Source organism: Rhinatrema bivittatum, chromosome 1, assembly GCF_901001135.1.
Source record: "Rhinatrema bivittatum chromosome 1, aRhiBiv1.1, whole genome shotgun sequence".
In the NCBI taxonomy this organism is placed as follows: Eukaryota; Metazoa; Chordata; class Amphibia; order Gymnophiona; family Rhinatrematidae; genus Rhinatrema; species Rhinatrema bivittatum.
The window spans coordinates 128,196,129-128,218,729 of record NC_042615.1 but is presented as its reverse complement, the minus strand read 5'-3'; the positions used below and the strand labels follow the sequence as shown (position 1 = coordinate 128,218,729).

Sequence of the window (22,601 nt, the reverse complement as noted above, 5' to 3'; positions counted from 1 at the left end):
TCTGACAGCTTGGAGTTTGAAAGAAAAGCCTTAAGTCATCTCGCTCTTCCGTCAGACATTAAACATATCCTTATTTCTGCTAGGAAGCCTTTGACAAGGAAGAATTATGTGGGAAAATGGAGCAGATACTCTAATTGGTGCTCTAATTCAGCAATAGATCCATTTCATATCTCCCCACAACAAATTCTCCAATTTCTTCATCTCTTGTGTTCTTCTGGTCTAACATTATCGTCTATTAGAGTGCATCTGAGTGCTATCGCAACATACCACCTTTCCTTACATGGAAAATCCATTTCTACATATCCGTTGGTATTTCAGGTCATGAGGGTAACTATAAGACTTCAGCCCCCTATCAGCAAACCGGCGGTTCCATGGGACATTAACATAGTTTTAGAAAGACTCGTGCACCTGCCATTTGAACCTCTACATTCCATCTCATTGGAATTCCTGACATGAAAAGTCTTATTTCTAATGGCCATCACATCAGCAAGAAGAGTCAGTGAGCTACGAGCCTTAGTTCACTACTCTCTGTACTTGCAATTCTACCATGATAAGGTTAGCCTTCGAACCAACCCAACTTTTCTCCCTTAAATAGTCTCAGGGTTTCATCTGAAGCAAACAAACAATCATTTTACCAACTTTTTTCCCAAAGCCACATGCTACGGAAAGAGAAAAAACCCTTCATACCTTGGCTTATTATATTCAAAGAACTTGAGTCTCCGAAACATAATTCACAATTATTTCTCTCCTTCAACCCAAATGCACCAGGTTTGCCAGTCTCTAAGCATACACTGGCGACTTGGGTTATTCCAGTGTATTAACTTCTGTTATTCATCCCATAAGGAAAGACTCCCTGATGGAGTAAAGGCACATCAAATCTGACCCACGGCAACCTCCATAGCTCACCTAAAAGATGTACCAATTTTTGATATCTGCAGGGCAGCCACCTGGTCCTCCTGCACACCTTCACATTGCACTACTGTCTCAAACAGCAGACCAAATTAGACGCAGCAATGGTAGATGCAATATTAAGCTCTGCTACTCAAACGTAAGCTGTCCAGTGAAGATTAATGTTCTCGCACATGTTTTTCTTCTTCTTCATAGAACACTAAAAAGATGAATTATCAGTGAGCTCTAGAATTCTTAGCTAGGGACTCCCTGAGAGCATGGCTAATTCAGCCTGCTTATCGTAACTGGTGTTTTCCATAGATAGCAGGATGAATTAGCAATATGTTCCCACCCTACTCCCTGAACAGCTTATACCTTAGTTCTGTCTCTGTTCTTTACTCTTCTCCATTCACTGCATGTTTTATGTTTTCTTAACTGATGAGAGGAGGGGAATCAGGTGGGAATGGCTATAAAGGCGCACAGAGCCCAGCTCTATATACTTTGAGAAAGTATCAGGCCCTAAAAACCAATATACCTCTTATTAGGAAAACAGAACTAGCAAGCAGCTATAGATCCCCACACAGAAATAATTGTAAAATAATTGTAAAACTATACTAATAAGCAGAATAAATGTTTCAAAACAGCTATGAACAGAATAACATCCAACAATTAAAAACTCATAAAAAGTATTAAACATTCTCCAAACACCAATAAAATATTTCAAAAAAGCAGACACATCACATAATATTAAATAATTAAAATGGCAGTCAATCAAGAAAAATAAACTTAAAAAGCCACCTTTCCTTACCCCCTCCAGCAGCTCTCCTATTCCTCTTCCTTAGGGCCCATGTCTCTCACACACACACCATACCAGTCATGCCCCCATGACCAGTTTCTGTCTCTCACACACCAATCATTTCCCAAACAGTCTTTAACACACACACCAGACATCTTCCTGAACAGTTTCTCTCATGCCATACACACACACAGGCTTCCCACTCCCGTGTTCTGCTTACCGTACATATACGGGCTTCTCACTCTCATAATCACTTTCTCTGTCTCACACACACACACACCAGTCTCTCTCTCATTTCCATGCTCACTCTCCACATGCACAGGCTTCTCATTCCCTGAATCACATTCTTTCTCTCACATTCACACACACACCAGTCTCTTTCTCTCACACACACCATCACCTTATCAACCAGTCTCTCTCTCATGCACGCACACACACACACAGCCCTCCCGCTCCCATGCTCTCTCTCACATAATCAGGCTTCTTACTCCCATGCTTTCTCACATACCCAGATTTCTCACTTCCATGCTTTTTCTCTCTCTCACACTCACATACATATCAGTCATCTCTCTGAGCAGTCACTTTCATTGTCTCTCACATACATGAGCTCGCTGACCAGTTTCTCTCAATCACACACATGCTCTCAATCAAATGCATTCTCTCACTTACACACAGGCTGGCTGCTTCTCTCTCTCTCTCTCTCACTCACTTCCACGCCCCCCCCCCCCCCCCGAGCACAAATAGTAGCTGCAGCAGCCTCCTCCTCCAGCCCCCGCAGGCCAAGAAAGAAGAATCCCATCGGCCGCGGGAGGCTCATGCTGCTGTCTCCTTTCCCTATTATCAGCTGCTTCGACTGCTCGGGGGCCGATGCTGCTGTCGCCGCTGCTATTTTTTCACGCGACACGGCTCTTTCTTCCCGCGCATCATTTCCTGTTCCGGTTCAAAGGGGGGGGGGGCAGGAAGAAGAAAAGGCCAGCCACGGATGCCACAGCTTTTTTTTTTTTGCACCGCTGCCGTTCCCGCTGGGCTTGAACGTGCTGATAGCCCAGCGGCAACGGCAGCGGTGCGCGGGAAGGAGAAAGCCGTGCCGCATGAAAAAATAGCAGCGGCGACAGCAGCATCGGCCCCCGAGCAATCGAAGCAGCTGATAATAGGGAAAGGAGACAGCAGCATGAGCCTCCCGCGGCCGATGGGATTCTTCTTTCTTGGCCTGCGGGGGCTGGAGGAGGAGGCTGCTGCAGCTACTATTTGTGCTCGGGGGGGGGGGGGGGGGGGCGTGGAAGTGAGTGAGAGAGAGAGAGAGAGAGAAGCAGCCAGCCTGTGTGTAAGTGAGAGAATGCATTTGATTGAGAGCATGTGTGTGATTGAGAGAAACTGGTCAGCGAGCAGGTGTGCCCTTATGACGATACCCGGCGTATAAGACGACCCCCGACTTTTGAGAAGATTTTCTTGGGTTAAAAAGTCGTCTTATACGCCGGAAAATACGGTAGTATGCAGAAGATTGGTTGGTGAAGGGAGACAAGCTTCTTTTCTTTGATTTTGTTGAGAGACAGGTAGTAGGGAGAAGATAGAAGAAATTAGATTGAAGAAACAGCATCACAGCTAAGTGTGTGCACACACCAACACCACTCATAGCTACATTACAGAAAGACAAGCAGAGACGAGAAGAACAGCACAGGCAAAAGTGATCACAGAGAAAACAGACAGAAAAAAAAATGGAAATCATTGTTATACACTTTCTGAGATACCGGAGTACCATAGGTTTCATATCTCAGCTACCTGAAAAACAAACACTCTAATCTTACAATAAAATAAATTGATAGATGCAGGATATATGTTCTTAACTGTTTTAAATTAGATATATACATAAAGAAAAATTCTTATCTGAAGAGAATTCTTGCAAGTAGTAGAGCTGGCTCTGCAATCTGTTGTCCTATTACCTGAAAAGTATTAGGAATGTTGCCAGTGTTTTTTTTAATACATTGGTTATGAAATAAATTATTTGATTTATTATTAAGAAATTGAACTTATAAAAGTAAAAGAAAAAAAAAAAGCTAAATTGTGATTTTATCTTATTTTCATCCGTTAACTCTTCCGTTCCCCTCTATCTCTGAAGGACTGTTCAGGTGGGTATTATTCCCTTTAGTCCTGGTAAGGTGCCCTGACAGAAAGTAGTATATTCCTCTTAATGACCCCATTTGTGAACACTGCCAATTAGAACCATGTCATTAATAATTCATCAGTCCTTAGCCACCGAATGCTGGATGGTAGTCATGCCATGAGGGAGGGGCATTAAACATGGAACAAATAATGGGGAAACTTTGATAAAATGAGAAAAATAGTTACAAAAAGATCAAACTGAAAGGTGCAGCTACAAAGATTAAGAGTGTGCAACAGGAGTGGACATTGTTAAAAAAAATACCATCTTAGAAGTGCAATCCAGATGTATTCCATGCATTAAGCAAGGTGGAAGTAAGTTCAAATGATTACCAACATGGTGAAAAAGTGAGGAGAGAGACTATTTTAGCCAAAAGATCTTCATTCAAAAATTGGAAGAAGGATCCATCAGAAGAAAATAGGATAAAGTATAAGCATTGGCAAGTTAAACGTAACATATTGATAAGATAGGCTAAGAGATAATTTGAAAAGAAGTTGTCCATAGAGGCAAAAACTAATAATAGAAGTTTTTTAAAATATATCCAAAGCAGAAAGCCTGCGAGGGAGTCAGTTGGACTGTTAGATGATTGAGGGGATAAAGGGTTACTTAAGGAAGATAAGGCCTTCTTGGGAAGACTAAACAAATTCTTTGCTTCAATGTTTATTGAACAGGATGTTGGGGAGATACCCGTTCCTGAGGAAGTTTTCAAGGGTGATGATTCAGATTAACTGAACCAAATCACAGCAAACCTGGAAGATGTGGTAGACCAGATGAACAAACTGAAGAGTAGTAAATCACCTGGACAGGATGAAAGAACTAAAAAATGAAATTTCAGACCTATTTCAATTAATTTCATTAAATCATTAAAATCATCCATTGTAACTGAAGACTGGAAGGAGGCCAGTGTAACCCCGTTATTTAAAAAGGGCTCCAGGGATGATATGACAAACTATAGACTGCTGAGACTGACTTCAGTACAGGGAAAAATCATGAAAAGAATAAAATCACAAAACATTTAGATAGTCATTATTTATTTATAGCTTTTATATACCGAAGTTCAGGTAACAGGGTTACTTATCAGTTCGGTTTACATTCCAACAAGCACGTAAACAATGACAACAATTGTCTTACATTGAACAGGGAAGCGAACAACTTGGATGAACATAACTTGGAAGAACCCGATAAATAAAGAATAGTAGTAGCTGGACTTGTGGGGTATCAAGCCTGCAGGTAGGGGAGGGATGGCTGAAGGGAGGAAGAGGGAAAGGTGAAACTGTGGGTAAATCCATACTGGCTGTGTCCCATGGGACACAGTCAGTATGGATTTACCCAAGGGAAGTCTTGCCTCACAAATCTTCTATATTTTTTTGAAGGGGTGAATAAACATGTGGACAAAGTTGAACCGGTAGATGTGGTGTATTTGGATTTTCAGAAGGCATTCGACAAAGTCCTGCATGAGAGGCTTCTGAGAAAACTAAAAAGCCATGGGATAGGAGGCAATGTCCTTTTGTGGCCTGCAAACTGATTAAAAGACAGGAAGCAGAGAGTAAGATTACATGGTCTGTTTTCACAGTGAAAAAGGTAAACAGTGGAGTGCCTCAGGGATCTGTACTTGGACCGGTGCTTTTTAATATATTTATAAATTATCTGGAAAGGGGTAGAATGAATGAGGTGATCAAATTTGCCAATGACACAAAATTATGCAGTGTAGTTAAGTCTCAAGCAGATAGTCATATATTGCAGGAGAACCTTGTGAAACTGGAAGATTGGGCTTCTAAATGGCAGATGAAATTTAATATGGACAAGTGCAAGATGATGCATATAAGGAAAATAAGCCTTGCTGTGGTTACATGGTTAGGTTCCACATTAGGAGTTACCACACAGGAAAGAGATCTAGGTGACATAGTGGATAATACATTGAAATAGTCGGCTCAGTGTGCTGTGGTGGTCAAAAAAGCAAACAGAATGTTAGGAATTATTAGGAAGGGAATGGAAAATAAAATGGATGGATGTCATAATGCCTCAGTATCGCTGTATGATGAGAATGTACCTTGAATACTGTGTGCAATTCTGGTCGCCACATCTCAAAAAAAAGATATAGTTGCCTGGAGAAAGTGCACAGAAGGGCGACCAAAAGGATAAGGGGTATGGAACAGCTTCCCTATAAGGAAAGTCGAAATAAGTTATGGCTATTCAGTTTGGAGAAGAAATGACTGGGGGGGGGGGGGGGGGATATGACAGAGGTCTACAAAATCATTAAAGGACTTGAACATGTGAATGTAAAACAGTTATTTACTCTCTCAGATAATAGAAGGACTAGGGGGCACTGTATAAAGCTAGCAAGTAGCTCATTTAAAACAAAATCAAAGAAAATAATTTCTTACTCAGTGCATACTTAAGCTCTGGAATTCATTGCCATAAGATGTGGTTATGACATTTAATCTAACTGGGTTTAATAAAGGCTTGGATAAGTTCCTAGAGGAAAAATCCATAAACTGGGCTCCAAGTGTGATCAGGGAAACTATAGACCAGTGAGCCTGATTTCAGTGCCGGGAAAAATAGTGGAAACTATTCTAAAGATCAAAATCATAGAGCATATAGATAGACATGGTTTAATGGAACACAGTCAACATGGATTTACCCAATGGAAGTCTTGCCTAATAAATCTGCTTTATTTTTTTTTAAGGGGTTAATAAACATGTGGATAAAGGTGAACCGGTAGATGGAGTGTATTTGGATTTTCAGAAGGCATTTGGCAAAGTTCCTCATGAGAGGCAAAACTAAAAGTCAAGGGATAGGAGGCGATGTCCTTTCGTGGATTACAAACTGGTTAAAAGACAGGAAACAGAGAGTAGGATTAAATGTCAATTTTCTCAGTGGAAAAGGGTAAACAGGGGAGTGCCTCAGGGATCTGTACTTGAACCAGTGCTTTTCAATATATTTATAAATGATCTGGAAAGCAATATGATGAGGAAGGTTATCAAATTTGCGGATGATACAAAATTATTCAGAATACTTAAATCACAAGCAGACTGTGATACGTTACAGGAGGACTTTGCGAGACTGGAAGATTGGGCATTCAAATGGCAGATGAAATTTAATGTTGACAAGTGCAAGGTGTTGCATATAGGGAAAAATAACCTTTGCTGTAGTTACACGATGTTAGGTTCCATATTAGGAGCTACCACCCAGGAAAAAGATCTAGGCATCATAGTGGATAATACTTTAAAATCGTCAGCTCAGTGTGCTGCAGCAGTCAAAAAAGCAAATAGAATGTTAAGAATTATTAGGAAGGGAATGGTTAATAGAACGGAAAATGTCATAATGCCTCTGTATCGCTCCATGGTGAGACCGCACCTTGAATACAGTGTACAATTCTGGTCGCCGCATCTCAAAAAAGATATAGTTGCGATGGAGAAGGTACAGAGAAGGGAACCAAAATGATAAAGGGGATGGAACAGCTCTCCTATGAGGAAAGGCTGAAGAGGTTAGGGCTGTTCAGCTTGGAGAAGAGACGGCTGAGGGGGGATATGATAGAGGTCTTTAAGATCATGAGAGGTCTTGAACGAGTAGATGTGACTTGATTATTTACACTTTCAAATAATAGGAGGACTAGGGGGCATTCCATGAAGTTAGCAAGTAGCACATTTAAGACTAAGCGGAGAAAATTATTTTTCACTCAACGCACAATAAAGCTCTGGAATTTGTTGCCAGAGGTTGTGGTTAGTGCAGTTAGTGTAGCTGGGTTCAAAAAAGGTTTGGATACGTTCTTGGAGGAGAAGTCCATTAATGGCTATTAATCAATTTTACTTAGGGAATAGCCACTGCTATTAATTGCATCAGTAGCATGGGATCTTCTTAGTGTTTGGGTAATCGCTAGGTTCTTGTGGCCTGGTTTTGGCCTCTGTTGGAAACAGGATGCTGGGCTTGATGGACCCAAGGGTCCATGCTGTCTGACCCAGCATGGCAATTTCTTATGTTCTTATGTTCTTAAATATTTCAAAGTATGTTTTTTGTTTGTATTTCCATTCTGCTTTTTAATTGATAGGGATAAATTGGAATCTTTTAGCTCTGGTGAGTTTTTAATTACAGGCACTTGGACTACTTTTCTTATTATTGGAACCTCACTGTTGGGATGCCCTAATTCTAATGCATTATTAGTATCCTTTGAAGATACCTCCCTCCAAAACATGTGCTGCTGAGCGACTGTCGGCTTTCCCCTTTGACTAGTTTAAAAGCTGCTCTTATCTCCTTTTTAATGGTTAGCACCAGTACCTGGTTCCACTCTGGTTAAGGTGGAGCCCATCCCTTCGGAAAAGTCTCCCCCTTCCCCAAAAGGTTTCCCATTTCCTTACAAAACTGAATCCCTCTTCCTTGCACCATGTTCTCATCCACACATTGAGTTTACGGAGCTCTGCCTGCCTCTGGTGACCTGTGCATGGAACAGGGAGCATTTCAGAGAATACTACCGTGGAGGTTCTGGATTTCAGCTTTCTACCTAAGAGCCTAAATTTGGCTTCCAGAACCTCCCTCCCACATTTTCCTGTGTCGTTGGTGCCTACATGTACCATGACAGCTGGCTCCTCCCCAGCACTGTCTAAAATCCTATCTAGGTGACGCAGGAGGTCTACCACATTCACACCAGGTAGTCATGTACCAGGCGATCCTCATGCCCACCAGCCACCCAGCTGTCTACATTCCTAATAATCGAATCACCAACTATGATGGTCGACCTAACCCTTCCCTCCTGGGCAGTAGCCCTGGGAGACATATCCTCGGTGCAGGAGAACAATACACTACCTGGAGAGCAGGTCCTTGCTATAGGATCCTTTCCTGCTACACCAGGTTGATGCTGTCTGATTATGAGACCACCTTCCTCCACCTGCCTTTAAATTATAGGATGAGCTAGGGGTGGGTGGGAGAGGGGTGGGAGGGTTGGGAAACACACACTAACTTCTGTTTGTTATCTACCTTACTGACATTTTAAAGCCCAAACACACTAAATAATATACCCCAATAGTTTACTTCTCCCCAATACTTTTGAAAAATCTCCCAAGCAGAACTTACTGATTCCTTTCAGCCACCAGTAAGGTGATCCTCTCCTCTCAGTGCTCCCACTGGATGGTTTCCCTGTGCACCTGCAAAAAGGGAATTGGCTGTGCTCTCTTGGTCTAAAAGATGCATGCACTCACATCGAGATTGGATTTATGGTGGGAAATACAGCTCTTCCGCTACTTCGTTCTGCTGTTTGGGCTAGTGACTGCCCCGTGGGACTCTATAAAATTCTTGACCATGGTGGCAGCACACCTTCGCAGACTGGAAGTACACATTTCCCCTATTTGGATGATTGGCTGGTCAAGAGCACATCTTGGGCAGGGGCCAAAGAGTCCATGTGCTCAACCATCCAGGTGCTGGAGTTACTAAAGTTCATCATCAACTACCCCAAGTCCCATCTCAGCCCATCACCTGAATTGGAGATCATCAGAGCTCTGCTAGAAATGGCTCAAGCCAAGGCCTTCCTATTGTGGCAATGGGCCCTCACCTTAATGACCATCGTGGCAGAGATTCAAGAGAACCAGCAGGTATAAAATGGCACATGTTGAGATTGTTGGGCCACATGGCCACAACCATACATATTACTCACTTGTCATGTCTGTAGGCTTTCAGAGATTGGCTTTCCAACAAAATTGTGGCATTCCAGCCAGATAACCAAGTGGCGATGTACTACATCAACAAGTAGGGAGGTACGGACTCTAACCTCCTGTGTCAAGAGATGGTCCAAATATAGTCATGGGCCCTCTCCCATGGGATGGTGCTCAGGGCCATGTATTTGGCCAGTCTGGAGAATGGAGTAGTGGACAGACAGAGTCGACCCTTCAAACCACACAAATGGTCTCTGGACCAGGGGGTAGCGAACCAAATGTTCCCCAGAGGTGGATGTGTTCATAGCCCCTTGGAATAGGAAGGTTCCTCTATTCCATTCCATATACAGGACACATGGCAAGCTGGCCTCAGAGGCCTTTGCCCTTCATTGGGACCAGGGTCTCCTGTACACATGTCCTCTAGCTCTGCAGGTGAAAATTACTTTATTGAAGGTCAGGGAGGACAAGGGAACTATGATTCTCATAGCCCCCCGATGGCCGAGGCAGGTCTGTTTTCCACTCCTATGGGAGTTGTCCATCTGGAAACCGATCAGACTGGGGACTTCCCAAGATCTCATCACCCTGGATTGGGGCAGGTTGTGGCATTCCAACCTCCAGGCCCTGTCACTTACAGCTTGAGAGGTTGATCCTACAACCCCTTAATCTCTCGTAAAATATGGTTTGTGACCTTGTAGCTTCCAGAAAGTCTTCCACCAGAAAGTCCTGTGGACTGAAGAGGACGTTTTCCATTTGGTGTGAGCAAAAGGCCCTAGACCATTCTCAACACAAAAACTGCTTGATTATCTTCTACACCTTTCCAAAGCTGGTCTCAAGACCAAGGCATTTAGAGTTCATCTGAGTGTAATTAGCACATATCACCATGGTGTAGAGCAGTGATTCTCAACTGGTGTGTCTCGACACACCAGCGTGTCGCCAAGCCCTGGCAGGTGTGTTGCGTCTCCTGGTGTCCCACTGCCCCGTTGTACTTTTCTTCTCCATTTTTCCAGCCCCGGCGGGCCAATTGGAAGCCCTCTTTCTTCCTACCCCCACTGCCCAATGGGAAGCCTCCTTCATTCTGCCTGCCCCCACGCAGGCCAATCAGAAGCCTCTTCCCTTCTACCTGCCAGTGGGAGAAGGAAAAAGGGAGGAAGCCTTTATTAGCTGGTGAGGCAGGCATTGCATAGCCTGGGCGTGGGGTGGGAGGAATATCAGTGTTGAACTCCGACGAAGCAAAGTTGCCATGGAGCTCATCCCCATGGCAGTGAAGAGGAAACCCAACCCTGACCGAGGCCACCACGGGAGCCCATCACCATGGCAGCGAAGAGGAAACCTGACCCTGACCGAGGCCACCATGGGAGCCCATCCCCGTGGCGGCGAAAAAAAGAAGGCCTGCTGGAGTAAAGCCACGGAGGAACTGGAGCCCTTCTCTGCAGTGAAGGAAGAAGAGGTTTTTGGTGAGAGTTTGTGTGTGTGGGTGTGAATGTTACCTGGGTGAGAGCTGGTATGTGTGAGTGTGAATGAGTGCCTATGTGGAGCTTGTGTCTGGGTATGAATGGGTGCTTGGGTGAGAGCTTGTGTCTGAGGGTGTGAATGGATGCATGGGTGAGAGCTTGTGTCTGTGGGTGTGAATGGATGCATGGATGAGATCTTGTGTCTAAGGGTGTGAATGGGTGAGAGCTTGTGTGTGTGGGTGCCTGGGTGAGAGCTTGTGTGTGTGGGTGTGAATGGAAGCCTGGGTGAGAGCCGGTGTGAATGGGTGCTTGGGTGAGAGCTGGTGTGTGTGAATCGGTGTGTGGGTGTGAATGGGTGCCTGGGTGAGAGCTGGTGTGGATGGGTGCCTGGGTGGGGAGCTGGTGTGAATGGGTGCTTGGGTGAGAGCTGGTGTGTGTGAATCGGTGTGTGGGTGTGAATGGATGCCTGGGTATGAGCTGGTGTAAATAGGTGCAAGAACATTTGTGTGTGATTGAGAGCTTGTATATAAGAGAGCATGTATGTGACTGAGAGAGAGAGACTGGTCAGGGAGGTGATGTGTTTCTGTGTGAGAGAGAGAGACTGGTCAGGAAGATAACTGGTGTGAAAGAGACCGAGACTGGCCGTGGGGTCTAATTGGGTGTGTGTGTGTGTGTGTGTGTGAGAGAGAGTGATTGGTTGTGGGTGCTAAGGAAGAGGACTGTGAGGACAGAGCTTCAGCAGCCCTTGCTGCTTCTGGTGAGTGCTATTGGCCTGGAAAGGAAAAGGAGAGTTGCTGGAGAGGGTAAGTATAGGTGGCTTTTTCAATTTATTTTTCTTGATTGACTGCTATTTTAATTATTGGGTATTATGCGGGCTGCTGTTTTGAAATATTTTATTGATATTTGGACATGTTATGAGTTTTTAATTGTTGGATATTATTCTGTTCAGCAGCTGTTTTGTAACATTTTTAGTATAGCTTTACAACTATTTCTGTGAGAGACTGTATAGCAGCTTGGCTTATTCTGTTTTCCCAATAGGAAATGTATTAGTGTTTAGGGCCTGGTTTAATAGTTGTATTTCTTAGATAGGGTTGTTACTGTTTGAGTGTGTTCCATACTACAGGTGTAACTTTCTGCAGGTTAGTTTGTGTGCATTATTGCAAATCCTGAGAGACTGTTAGATGCTATATTTCTCTTTCCATTTCTCCAGGTTCACACTGCATGCAGAGTGGCTTTTTTGGTTTTTCATTCCAGTTTCTGTCTCCATATTTATAATTTGTGATTTTTCTGTACTTGGTGAAGGTCAGTTTTGGGTGTGTGACCGAGGTGAGGTATTTTACTAGCATGTAGGCATTTGTATCAATCTTATTTGTTGTGTTTTCTCAATAGGATATGCATTAATGGTAAATTACTGTCTTTTCATAAGGAAGGATATTGTGCCTGGTAGTAAAGGGAGTTTGTTTTTCTTTTTCTGAGATGTCATCAAAACCAGAATATCTTTTTTTCTATGGCGCGTTGTACAGGGTAATGACCTAGATCTGCTCTGCACTCATTGCTGGGGGTTGAGGGGATTCCTGTGGATGCAGAGTGCATGTTTACATTTAGCCCTGTGATGGTCACATGTTCAGTGTGTCACGCATGTGAGAACCATCTGTCAGGTGTGTCCCAGCCAAAAAAATGTTGAGAACCACTGGTGTAGAGGGTAAGCCCATCTCTGTACAGCCTATAGCTGTAGTTTAATACAGTCTCAGCTTTAGTTGAAGACTCCCCTAAAGCCTCCCTCTGTGTCCTGGGACATCACCGTGGGTTTAGCTCAGCTGATGAAAGCTCCTTTCGAGCCACTGTGCTCTTGTGACCTGAAGTATCTGACGTGGAAGGTCATATTTTTGGTGGCGGTCACTTCAGCACACAGGGTCAGTGAGCTTCAGGCTTTAGTGACTTATCCATAAGTTCCTGCCTAAGGAGGTGTCAGACTTTCATCTTAACCAGTCCATCATCCTGCCAACATTTATTCGTAGGTCTCATTTGCACCAAGGTGAGCAAGCCCTGCACAGTTTGGACTGCAAGAGAGCCTTGACCTTTTGTCTGGGGTGGACAGAAGCCCATAGTCAGCCCACCCAGTTTTTGTTTCTTTTGACTAGAACAGGCTGGTGATGGCCATTGCCGAACAGATGCTACCCAGTTGGCTAGCAGACTGCATCTCCTTTGTTATGCGTCAGGATTGCATCTTGGGAGCTATGTCACTGCTCATTCTGTTCAAACTGTGGCAGTGTCGGTGGCCTGCTTGCAAGCAGTCTTCATGGAGGAGATCTGCAAAAACGTGATGTGGAGTTCCGTCCACTCCTTCACATCCCATTACTGTTTGGATAGGGATGGCCGATGTGACAGCAGGTTTGGCAATCTGTCCTTCGGAACATGTTTGAAGTTTAGAACCCAAATCTGTTCCCAGCTAGGCCCTGTTGTTTCTGATGTGGCTTCCCCCTCCTTTTACCAACAAATCATTGTTGTGATTGTTGGCACCTATTTTGTTGGTCCCCTTTTTGTTGGGGGGACGCTTAAGGCTAGAGATTCACCCATGCGTGAGGATTGCTATTCTGCTTGCCCTCTGAGAAAGCAGTTGCTTACCTGTAACGGGTGTTGTCTGAGGTCAGAAGAATGTCAGTACTCAAGAGACCCACCTGCCTCCCCATGGAGTTGGGTCTCCACTTCGTTGCTTTTTTCTTTAATTCTATATTATTAGACTGAGTGTACCCCGTATGCTTGCATGGTATAATGTATGCCTGAGCATGCTTGGAGAGGCTCACCCTTGACATAAGTTTTTCATGTGGGCCTCCATCAGATGATGTCACCCATGTGTGAAGATTGACATCCTGCTGAGAACACCTGTTACAGGTAAGCACCTGTACTCTATCAGGAGATATTGCTTATCATTACCAGTTGTCTATAGGTTATGCAAAAAGTTTGTGTTTTTGTATCCTCATTAGGAAGCTTTTTTGGCAGGGGTTTCAAAAAAATTGAAAATATATTTCAGTGCTTTTTATTCACATTTTTAAGATTACATAAACATTCAACTATAGCACGAACATTCCATGAGAACAGAGGTTTATAAAGTAAAAGATAACAGAAAAGCATATAATATAATAATTGCTAGAGAACAGGAGCTTACTACTTTTAATGTTTTCTGTGGTGGGGATGTTATAACCAACTTCTGCCAGGTTAAGATCCTTCCCTCCACTGTAATCGTATGATGACTTTGACTAAATCCCTATCCTGTTTTACTGTCTGTACTGGAGCTCTGTATATCATACTTCACAGACATCTGAAATGCCTGGATGCCTTTAAGAAGTTGGAGGAAGTAGTGGGTCCACTCTCTTCTATAGAAAGCTGTACTGTAAACATGGATGCACACACACTATATTTCCTATTAATCAGAAGATGGACACAAGGTAGTGTTTCCAGGTAGCTCCTGGATTCAACCACAGATAGCTCCCACATGAGAATATCTTGATTGGTTCAACCCACGAGATCAAAAAACCCCAAAATACCTGTATTTAGCCTACCGGACTGTGAATCTAAGGCTTTGGATCTCACTCAGAAGTGGTTTTATCAGTACTATATGTTTGCCTCCTGCACAAGTCTACTTGATTACTGCAACCCTATGAAGTTAAGTGCAAATTTTTCAGTTTGTCCCTCACGAGAATCAAAATCAATTTCACTCCCTTATGGCAAAAGTTAACAAGTATAAAATGCATCTTGTCCACTTGGCCTAAGATGCATTTGAGTCAGCAATGAGAGTCCCTGTCATAGCCATTGATAGAGCTGGTGCAGGATAACTGATGCAAGGCCCCTAGGCACCAATTGATCTTGCACTCCCTCTACTCTCTGAAATGTATCTACTGGTGGCAGTTCCTCTGCTCTTCAGACGTACCCCCCAGCATATGGCAGACTAGGCAACTGCCTAGTAGTGATATGCAGAGGCAAACATATTGGTTCTTTAATTTGTGTCATAGGTCACCTCCATTTGTTTGGTTTGTTTCAAATGAAAAAGTTGTGTTTTTTTGTTGATTTCATTTATTCATTCATTTACCAATAAAGTAAATGGGGGAAGCAATGCAAACACTTTTAGGCTCCAAAATTGGGATTTTCTCATCAATTCAAATGAAACTTATGGCATGACTTCATCAGAAGGAAGAGAGAATACCAAGACATCTAGACTATGGCAAAGTGGCACCAATATTAGCATGAATAGCCTAAGGCACCATAAAGAGGAAAAGGGGTGCCACTAGTGGCAGGAGTTATCCGAGGCATTGTCAGAGGAGGAAAGAAGCAGCAAAAGTGGCAACATACTAAGGCTTCAAAAGAGAGCACCAACAACAGTGGCATGAACTCTTAAAGGCAGCACAAGAGACAAAGTGGCACCAAGAATAGCATCAAGATCCTAAGGCACCAAGAAGGGGGAATGAAGCGGAAAAAGTGGCAGGAAAAACTCCAAGGCACCAATAAAGGGACAAAGCCCAAAGAGTGATAGCAACACATTGACACGAAAACCTCAAGTTGTAGAGTCTGGGGTATGTCGGCAATGCAGAGAGAAACAGCAAGATCCTCAAAGTACAGAGTCCAGGTATTGCAGCAGTGCTGAGTAGAAGAAAGACTCCTAGGGTCTGATTTTAAAAAGCATTTACATGCGTAAAACTGGGTTTTACGCATGTAAATGCACTTTACTCGAGTAAGTGGGCTTTTGAAAATTGCTACAATATATGCCATTGAATCGTCCATAGGATTTATTCGCATAAGTGCATTTTACGTGAGTAAATGGCTTTTGAAAATTGCTACAATAGTAGTTACATTTATGCACGTAACTCCTTTGAAAATTACCCCCCTAAAGTGTAAAATAATGGGTATAGCAGCAAGGCAGAGAGGCATGAGAGATGTCTGCCTTCCTGTTGAAGCACTTGCCACTTGGATTTAATACAAAAGAATGATCTGTCATCAGTATTATTCTTGAATATAAGCTTTTATTACATTTTCTTTTTTTTTCAATTTATACTTTATACAATTAGGTAAAGTTTTGGAAAAAACATACCAAACTTTTACAAACTAAGAATAAGAAAAGAAATTTCTTTTATGTTTTACCAATTTTTAAGTCCACAATCTGGGGAGCCATCAAATAAAGAAAAAGTCTTTAAGAAAATATTCAAACAATTTAAATACTTAGAGCCATTTTTCCATTTAAACCAGTTACATTATCCAATAAAGCTGTTACACTTCCCTCATCCACCCTTATCCAAAAGAAAAACTTCTAGGTGTGCAGGATCAAGAAAGACAAACTTATTTTTTGGTATACAATAATGCATTTGCAAGGAAATTTGAGAAAGAAGGTGGCTCCCAAGGAAACCACCCTCTGTCTCATTATAAGAAATTGTTTCCTTCTTGACTGCGTGGCCCTAGAGACGTCCAGAAATGCCTGAACTGTTTGACCACAAAATTTGAAGCCTCTGTTTTATTACATTTTCTACTTGAAATTGATCTTGCTGCTGGGTTGAATTTTGGGTTGCTTGTGAAATTTGCTTTCTAATTGAAACTTAATAGTCTTTCATAAGTGTGTTAATTTGTGAGGTTTGCTTTATTAAAAAATAAGCTTTTCCCATATTCTGTAACTGAACACATTCAATTCCCTTTGTTGGTTTTCTGGTGTTGCATTAGTTCTCTCATCCTCCTGAAACCTTTCCCACGTTCAGAACATGTACCATGATCTGTGGCATGAGCGGTTAAGAAATTATTTTAAATAAATAAAATGTTTTTGGTTGTGCCCGTATTTCTTCCTTCTTTTTAGTGGTTTTGCTATATCCTCTATTTGTATATTGTCTATCTTTAGTATCAGATCTTTCAAGGATTGGTGACCTACTAATGATTCCACAGAATCGTTTAAATGAGGGAGCCTTAGACCAGTCATTAGCTTAGAATTTGGTCATGCCCCCAGTGATCCGGATTGGTGCTTGGGAGGCTTAAAAGGGGATGCTGGGAAAGTCCTAGTGTTAGGCAGCTAGATGGCTGAGGGCTGCAATGTGAAGCAAGAACCCCAAGGTGGCATATCTGGATCATGGTAGGTAGGCAGTGGCAGCTATAGTTACCAGTTAGACCCTTCCAGCACTCGTTGTTTGTTCAGCACAGCCATATTCTTGAATGGGAAACGTAAACAAATGAGATAAACATTTTTATTTCATTTCTGGATTTCTCCATTTGTTTTTGGGGTCCACAGATGAAATGAAAATGGACTCATTTGTTGCATTTTACCCATTTGTTTCAAACAAATGCATATAACTACTGCCTAATTTGCCTAATGGAAGCACCAGCCATGGACATTGATTCTGTAAAATAGTATGTCAGGGCTTTGGATAGGACCACAAGACAGGCACATACATATGAAGTATAGAGGAGAAAATCTATTTGGAGAAATAGTGAAAGAAACTATAGATGCTAAAAAAACGGACCATCAGACCACTTTTCAAACACTCTCTACTTCCACCTCTAATCTGCCTTCTACATCTCACACGTTTCAGAGTGGATTTCAAAGTAAGCAGTTTTTCTCTGACAAAACACATTTCCGAAGTACCTCATAACTTAGAGGTCAGAGCTCAAAGGGCCATCATTGTGAAAAAAAAACTCTAAATACTTTATCACCACCTAGGATAAAGCTGGATTTGACATTTTTACTGAATCCAGAGAAAATAGCCTTTCAGTCTAGACACCAGAAAATATCCTTGTATGAGGGAGACTGAAGGGTTTTTTTTGTATAATATTGGTTCTTGATAACCTTAGACAGCTGTTACAGATTGTGCCTTTTGGAAACCCATCCCAACTGTCCTAAAACGGATTTCAAGCCTACTCTTCACCAGGACCTCCTGAGGATGGAAATCTAATTTTTTCAAGCCTACGTGGTTGAATCTCTCACACTATACTTCATATGTATGTGCCTGTCTTGTGGTCCTATCCAAACTCGATGCAACAAAATTGCCATGTTCTTTAAGGACAAAATTTCCAACATCACCGCTAAATTTACCCCTAACACCAAAAACTCCCTCCTCACCAGTTACATCACCCCCCCCCAACCCTCTCACACCCACACCCACCACCCTCTCCTCTTTTGAACCCTCCTCATCTCTAGAAATAGAAAACATTTTAAAGAAGATGAGACCCTCCTCCCACCCTTCAGAAACCATCCCCACTAAACTCCTCCTCACTATTCCCAAAACTATAGCCTCTTCACTCTCCAAAATCGTTAACTGCTCCCTGGAACACGGCCTAGTACCTATCTCCCTGAAACAAGCCGTGGTCAAACCCATCTTAAAAAAACCCTCCCTTGACCCCTCCAACCTTTCCAATCTCCGTCCCATCTCCAACCTCCCCTTCCTCTCCAAAATCATTGAAAAACTAGTAAACTCCCGTCTCTCCGACTACCTAGAACAATCCAACATACTCCCACCCACACAATATGGCTTCCGAAAGCTCCTCAGCACTGAATCCCTACTCCTCTCCCTTACCGACACCATCATCAAAGGATTGGATGCTGGCAACTCCTATCTCATCGCTATGCTAGATATATCCGCTGCCTTTGACACTGTAGATCACAACATCCTCATCAACACACTCATCGGTATAGGCATTTCAGATACTGCTCTCTCCTGGATAAAATCCTTCCTCCAAAACCGCACCTACACAGTCCTCACCGACAACTTCACCTCCCCCCCTATTAATCTCAACTGTGGCGTCCCCCAAGGATCCTCCCTCTCTTCCACCTTGTTCAACATATACATGCTCCCCCTTACAAACCTCCTCTCCAACCTTGGGATTACACACTTCATCTACGCAGATGATGTGCAGATCCTCATTCCTTTCACTAATTCTGCTCTCACTGCTCTCCAAAAATGGAACACTATTCTCGCCTCCATAAACCAACTCCTCACCGACATGCACCTAGCCCTCAACCCGCAAAAAACTGAGCTCCTCCTCATCTCCTCTAGACATGCCCCCACACCCTCCCCCTCCACCCCTCTAACTTTCTCTCCGATACAAGAAACCTAGGTGTCATACTTGACAACCAACTAACCTTCAAACCATATATCAAATCCATCCTTAGCAGCTGCTACTTTAAACTACAAACCCTCAAAAAACTCAAACCCCTCCTCTACTTCTCTGACTTCCGCACAGTACTCCAATCTATAATTTTCTCAAAAATTGATTACTGTAACGCACTCCTACTGGGACTCCCTGCTACCTACATCAAGCCTCTACAACTCCTTCAAAACGCTACTGCACGCATCCTTACCAATGCCAAAAAGAAAGACCACATCACTCCCACCCTCTTTAACCTCCACTGGCTTCCTATCCACTCACGAATTTTATACAAAACACTTACCCTCATCCACAAAAGTATAATTAACGAACACTACAACTGGCTAAACCCACCCTTCACCCTTCGTACCTCCTCAAGACCTACCCGCTCCTCTCTCCGTGGAACCCTTATCCCTCCCTCCACAAAATCCACCAGACTCATCTCCACCACCAACAGAGCCCTCTCCCTCGCAGGCCCTTCCCTCTGGAACTCCATGCCTCTTGACCTACGCATTGAAACCTCCACACCCACCTTCAAAAAGAAACTCAAAACCTGGCTCTTCCTCCAAGCTTACCCCCAATCATCATCTTTACCTACTAACACCTTAACCCTACCACCTTCCCGTACTAACACCCCCTCCACTGGACCTACTCCCACACCCTATAAGGACTTACAAACCCCACACCTAACCTCTAGCACATTACATACGACACATAGCTCTACCGTACCCATCTTCTCACCTCAAATACTGATTTACTACATGCTTATACAATTTTGTATATAACCTATGTATTTGTCAATAATATAACCTATGTATATATCAATAATCTCTCGACCCTTGTACATATTACTCCTTTTGTACTTGTGCTCACCCTCCCCCGTCTCGACCACCCCTACCCCTCCCTCCACAAGTTTGCTAGTTACTTGCTCTGTTTCTGAGCGCATGTTAGACACTGTTCCTTGTAAAGGCTTTGCCTATATATCCATTGTTGTAAGTTATCTGTAAACCGGCACGATGTGCAAACGGTTGCCGGTATATAAAATTAATTAAATAAATAAATAAATAAATAAATAAACTACAGGAGAAGATGAGATTTTACTCAAGGTTACTACTTGATTCCCAAGAAAGCCAAGGAATTTCAACTCATCCTAAACCTGAGAAATGTGAACATCTACCTGAAGAAGGAAAAGTTAAGGATGCTTTTCCTAGACATAATTCTGCCACTTCTAAATAAGAGAGATGTAAAAATGGTGGTTCTTGATAGGTGAATGTTGTAATAAATTTTGTAGATATGTTTGGTATTATATTTTTTTATTTTATAATTGAAGTTGGCATATGGGTAACTTTCTAATGAACAAAAAGTTAGTAAGTGACAGTTTTTTTAGTCAATAAAAGGGGAGAATTTTGGAGGTCTGTACTAAAAAAAAAAGAGTTATTTGTTGTTAGACCTGATGGTTTCCTTGTGTTCCTTTGGAATTCCAGCTCGGTAAGAATCAACTTCTACTGGGCTAAATATTTTTTAAATAAAACATTTTATAGGATCCTCTTCCTTTTTTACACTCCTCCCTCAGTCTATCCTACTATCACAGCAATGGTCTTTAGCTAGAGGCTAACGATCACAGCTCCATCAAGAACCCAGTATGCTTGTATCTTGAGTCTGTCCAGTAAGTGTATCCATTGCATGATAACTGAGATTCCCTCCCGCTGAGGTTTATGGGCTCTGCCTTCTCAGAATCCCTAGCCCTAGGCAACCCAAGAAGCAGAAACTAGGATCAGGTGTCAAACCCAGATTTCCCTTATAGCACTACACAGAACAGTCTCTGAGCCACCTGGATAACAATGGGAACACATCTTTTAAAATACTTTCCATGTAGTTAAATGTGCACTCACACAGCATATTTCTTACCACTTGGGCCAATGGAAATCTACAAAAGAGGAAAACTGTAAATTTTGATTTTTATTGGCTCAAGGTTTTTTTCCATTTTTTGATAAAGCATCAAATTCTTTCTATATTTCTATTTTGTGACACAAACAAAAAGATTGCTTCTCTTCTGCTTTTTATCCCTTTTGGATTGCTCAAACTGAAAGGTTCTAGCAAAAGCCTAATCATAATCGGAGACTACAATGAAGAGGGCTGGCTAGTTCTCCCTAGGCCACTAGCCATTTGTATCTTGATTCAGTGCCAGATTGTAAAGCTCTATATCTATACTATTTTTATTTTGAGAAGTATTATATAGAATGAACCTGTTTCTGGATTAGGTATAGTTTACTTATTTTATCTTATTTAATCTCTGCAAAGTCCATATTGTGTCACTGTCTGGATAGCAAAGTTAGCCAGATAAACTTATCTGACTAACTTTGGAGGTATATTCAATAGTGCAGTCACACTATTGAATATACCTCCAAATATACCTATTGAAGATAGTGCAGTCGCACTATTGAATATAGCCAGCTTTCTTAAAGTTAGCTGGCTAACTTTTCCTGTTCACTTTAGGACAGCTCTTTGGCCTGACAAGACTTAGGGCTGGATTTTCCAACGGCGCAAGCCTCTCTGAATTTGGTGGTGGTGGTGGTGGGGGCGAAGCATGGGGTGGGCCTGCGAAAGCCGGCAGCGATCGCATCACCGCGGTGCAATCGCTGCCGGCTTTCGCACCCAATAGCACCATCGTAAAAGGTGGTGCTATTGGGCACGCTACTACCGGCGATAAGGGGCCTTACCTTTTTGCCATCAGCGAAGTTTCCACGGCGTCCTCCCTGACTCCTCCTCTTCCAGTGCTGATGCTGCCCCGCCTCTGCCCCGATCTAGGTATCGCATGCGAAAAGGTTAGAAAATAACTCCCTTAGTCTGCTAAATTATCCAGCTAACTCTGTATGTCGGAGTTAGCCAGATGACTTAGCGGGATAAATCAACTCATCCAAGTTATGCTCCCTAATTTATCCAGCCGGACAACTTCTGAGTAGTTTTGAATATAGAACTTCCTATATTTATATATTTTTTAGTTTTATTCCTCCCCCTTCCCCCTGCCCCCCTCCCCAGTTTCTCACAGGGTCTACTTACTGCTAAAGTTGTCTTGAATTGGTACATGTTTTTCTTACTGTTTCTTTTATTTTGAGTATCTTTATCTTATCTTTTGTTTGCAGTATCCATGACAAACATTGGCGAAAAAGGTGAGCTACATTTCATTACATAGTTCTCATGAGTGTTAGCAGATATAAGTATGAAGGTCTTTGAACATAAATGTTTTCTGAGTGCATGATGTGACGGGAGAGTAACTTGTTTGCAGATAGTATTTTGTGTAAGTGCTCATGCAATTCTATTGGTTTTGTACTAACGAAAATCATGAAATCATAGAAAAGTAAATACACAGGATAACCATTTGGCCCTTATTGCATACTTATTTATTTAAAAATATATATTCCACCTCATTCATCTACTTGTTGTTCTAGGTAGATTAGAATTGAACATAACAAAAATCTGAACATTTAAAACAAGCAAAAACATACAAGACATTTCCAAACTTCTTTCTGTTCTTCTGTTTTACAATAATTATT

The 22,601-nt window shown here is 42.5% G+C and overlaps 1 protein-coding gene across 2 annotated transcripts in view; it reads left to right on the top strand.

Moving 5' to 3' along the window:
• The window catches only part of ZDHHC2 (zinc finger DHHC-type containing 2), a 355,423-nt gene that overhangs the window by 36,131 nt on the left and 296,691 nt on the right, over positions 1 to 22,601 (top strand). For both annotated transcript variants that reach the window (XR_003854336.1, XM_029587150.1), the window contains exon 2: positions 22,191 to 22,217. Coding sequence is in view for 1 of the 2 variants with exons in the window: in XM_029587150.1 (XP_029443010.1) it covers positions 22,191 to 22,217 (27 nt within the window). In the remaining variant the exon portion in view is untranslated. The remainder of the gene's footprint in view (positions 1 to 22,190; positions 22,218 to 22,601) is intronic.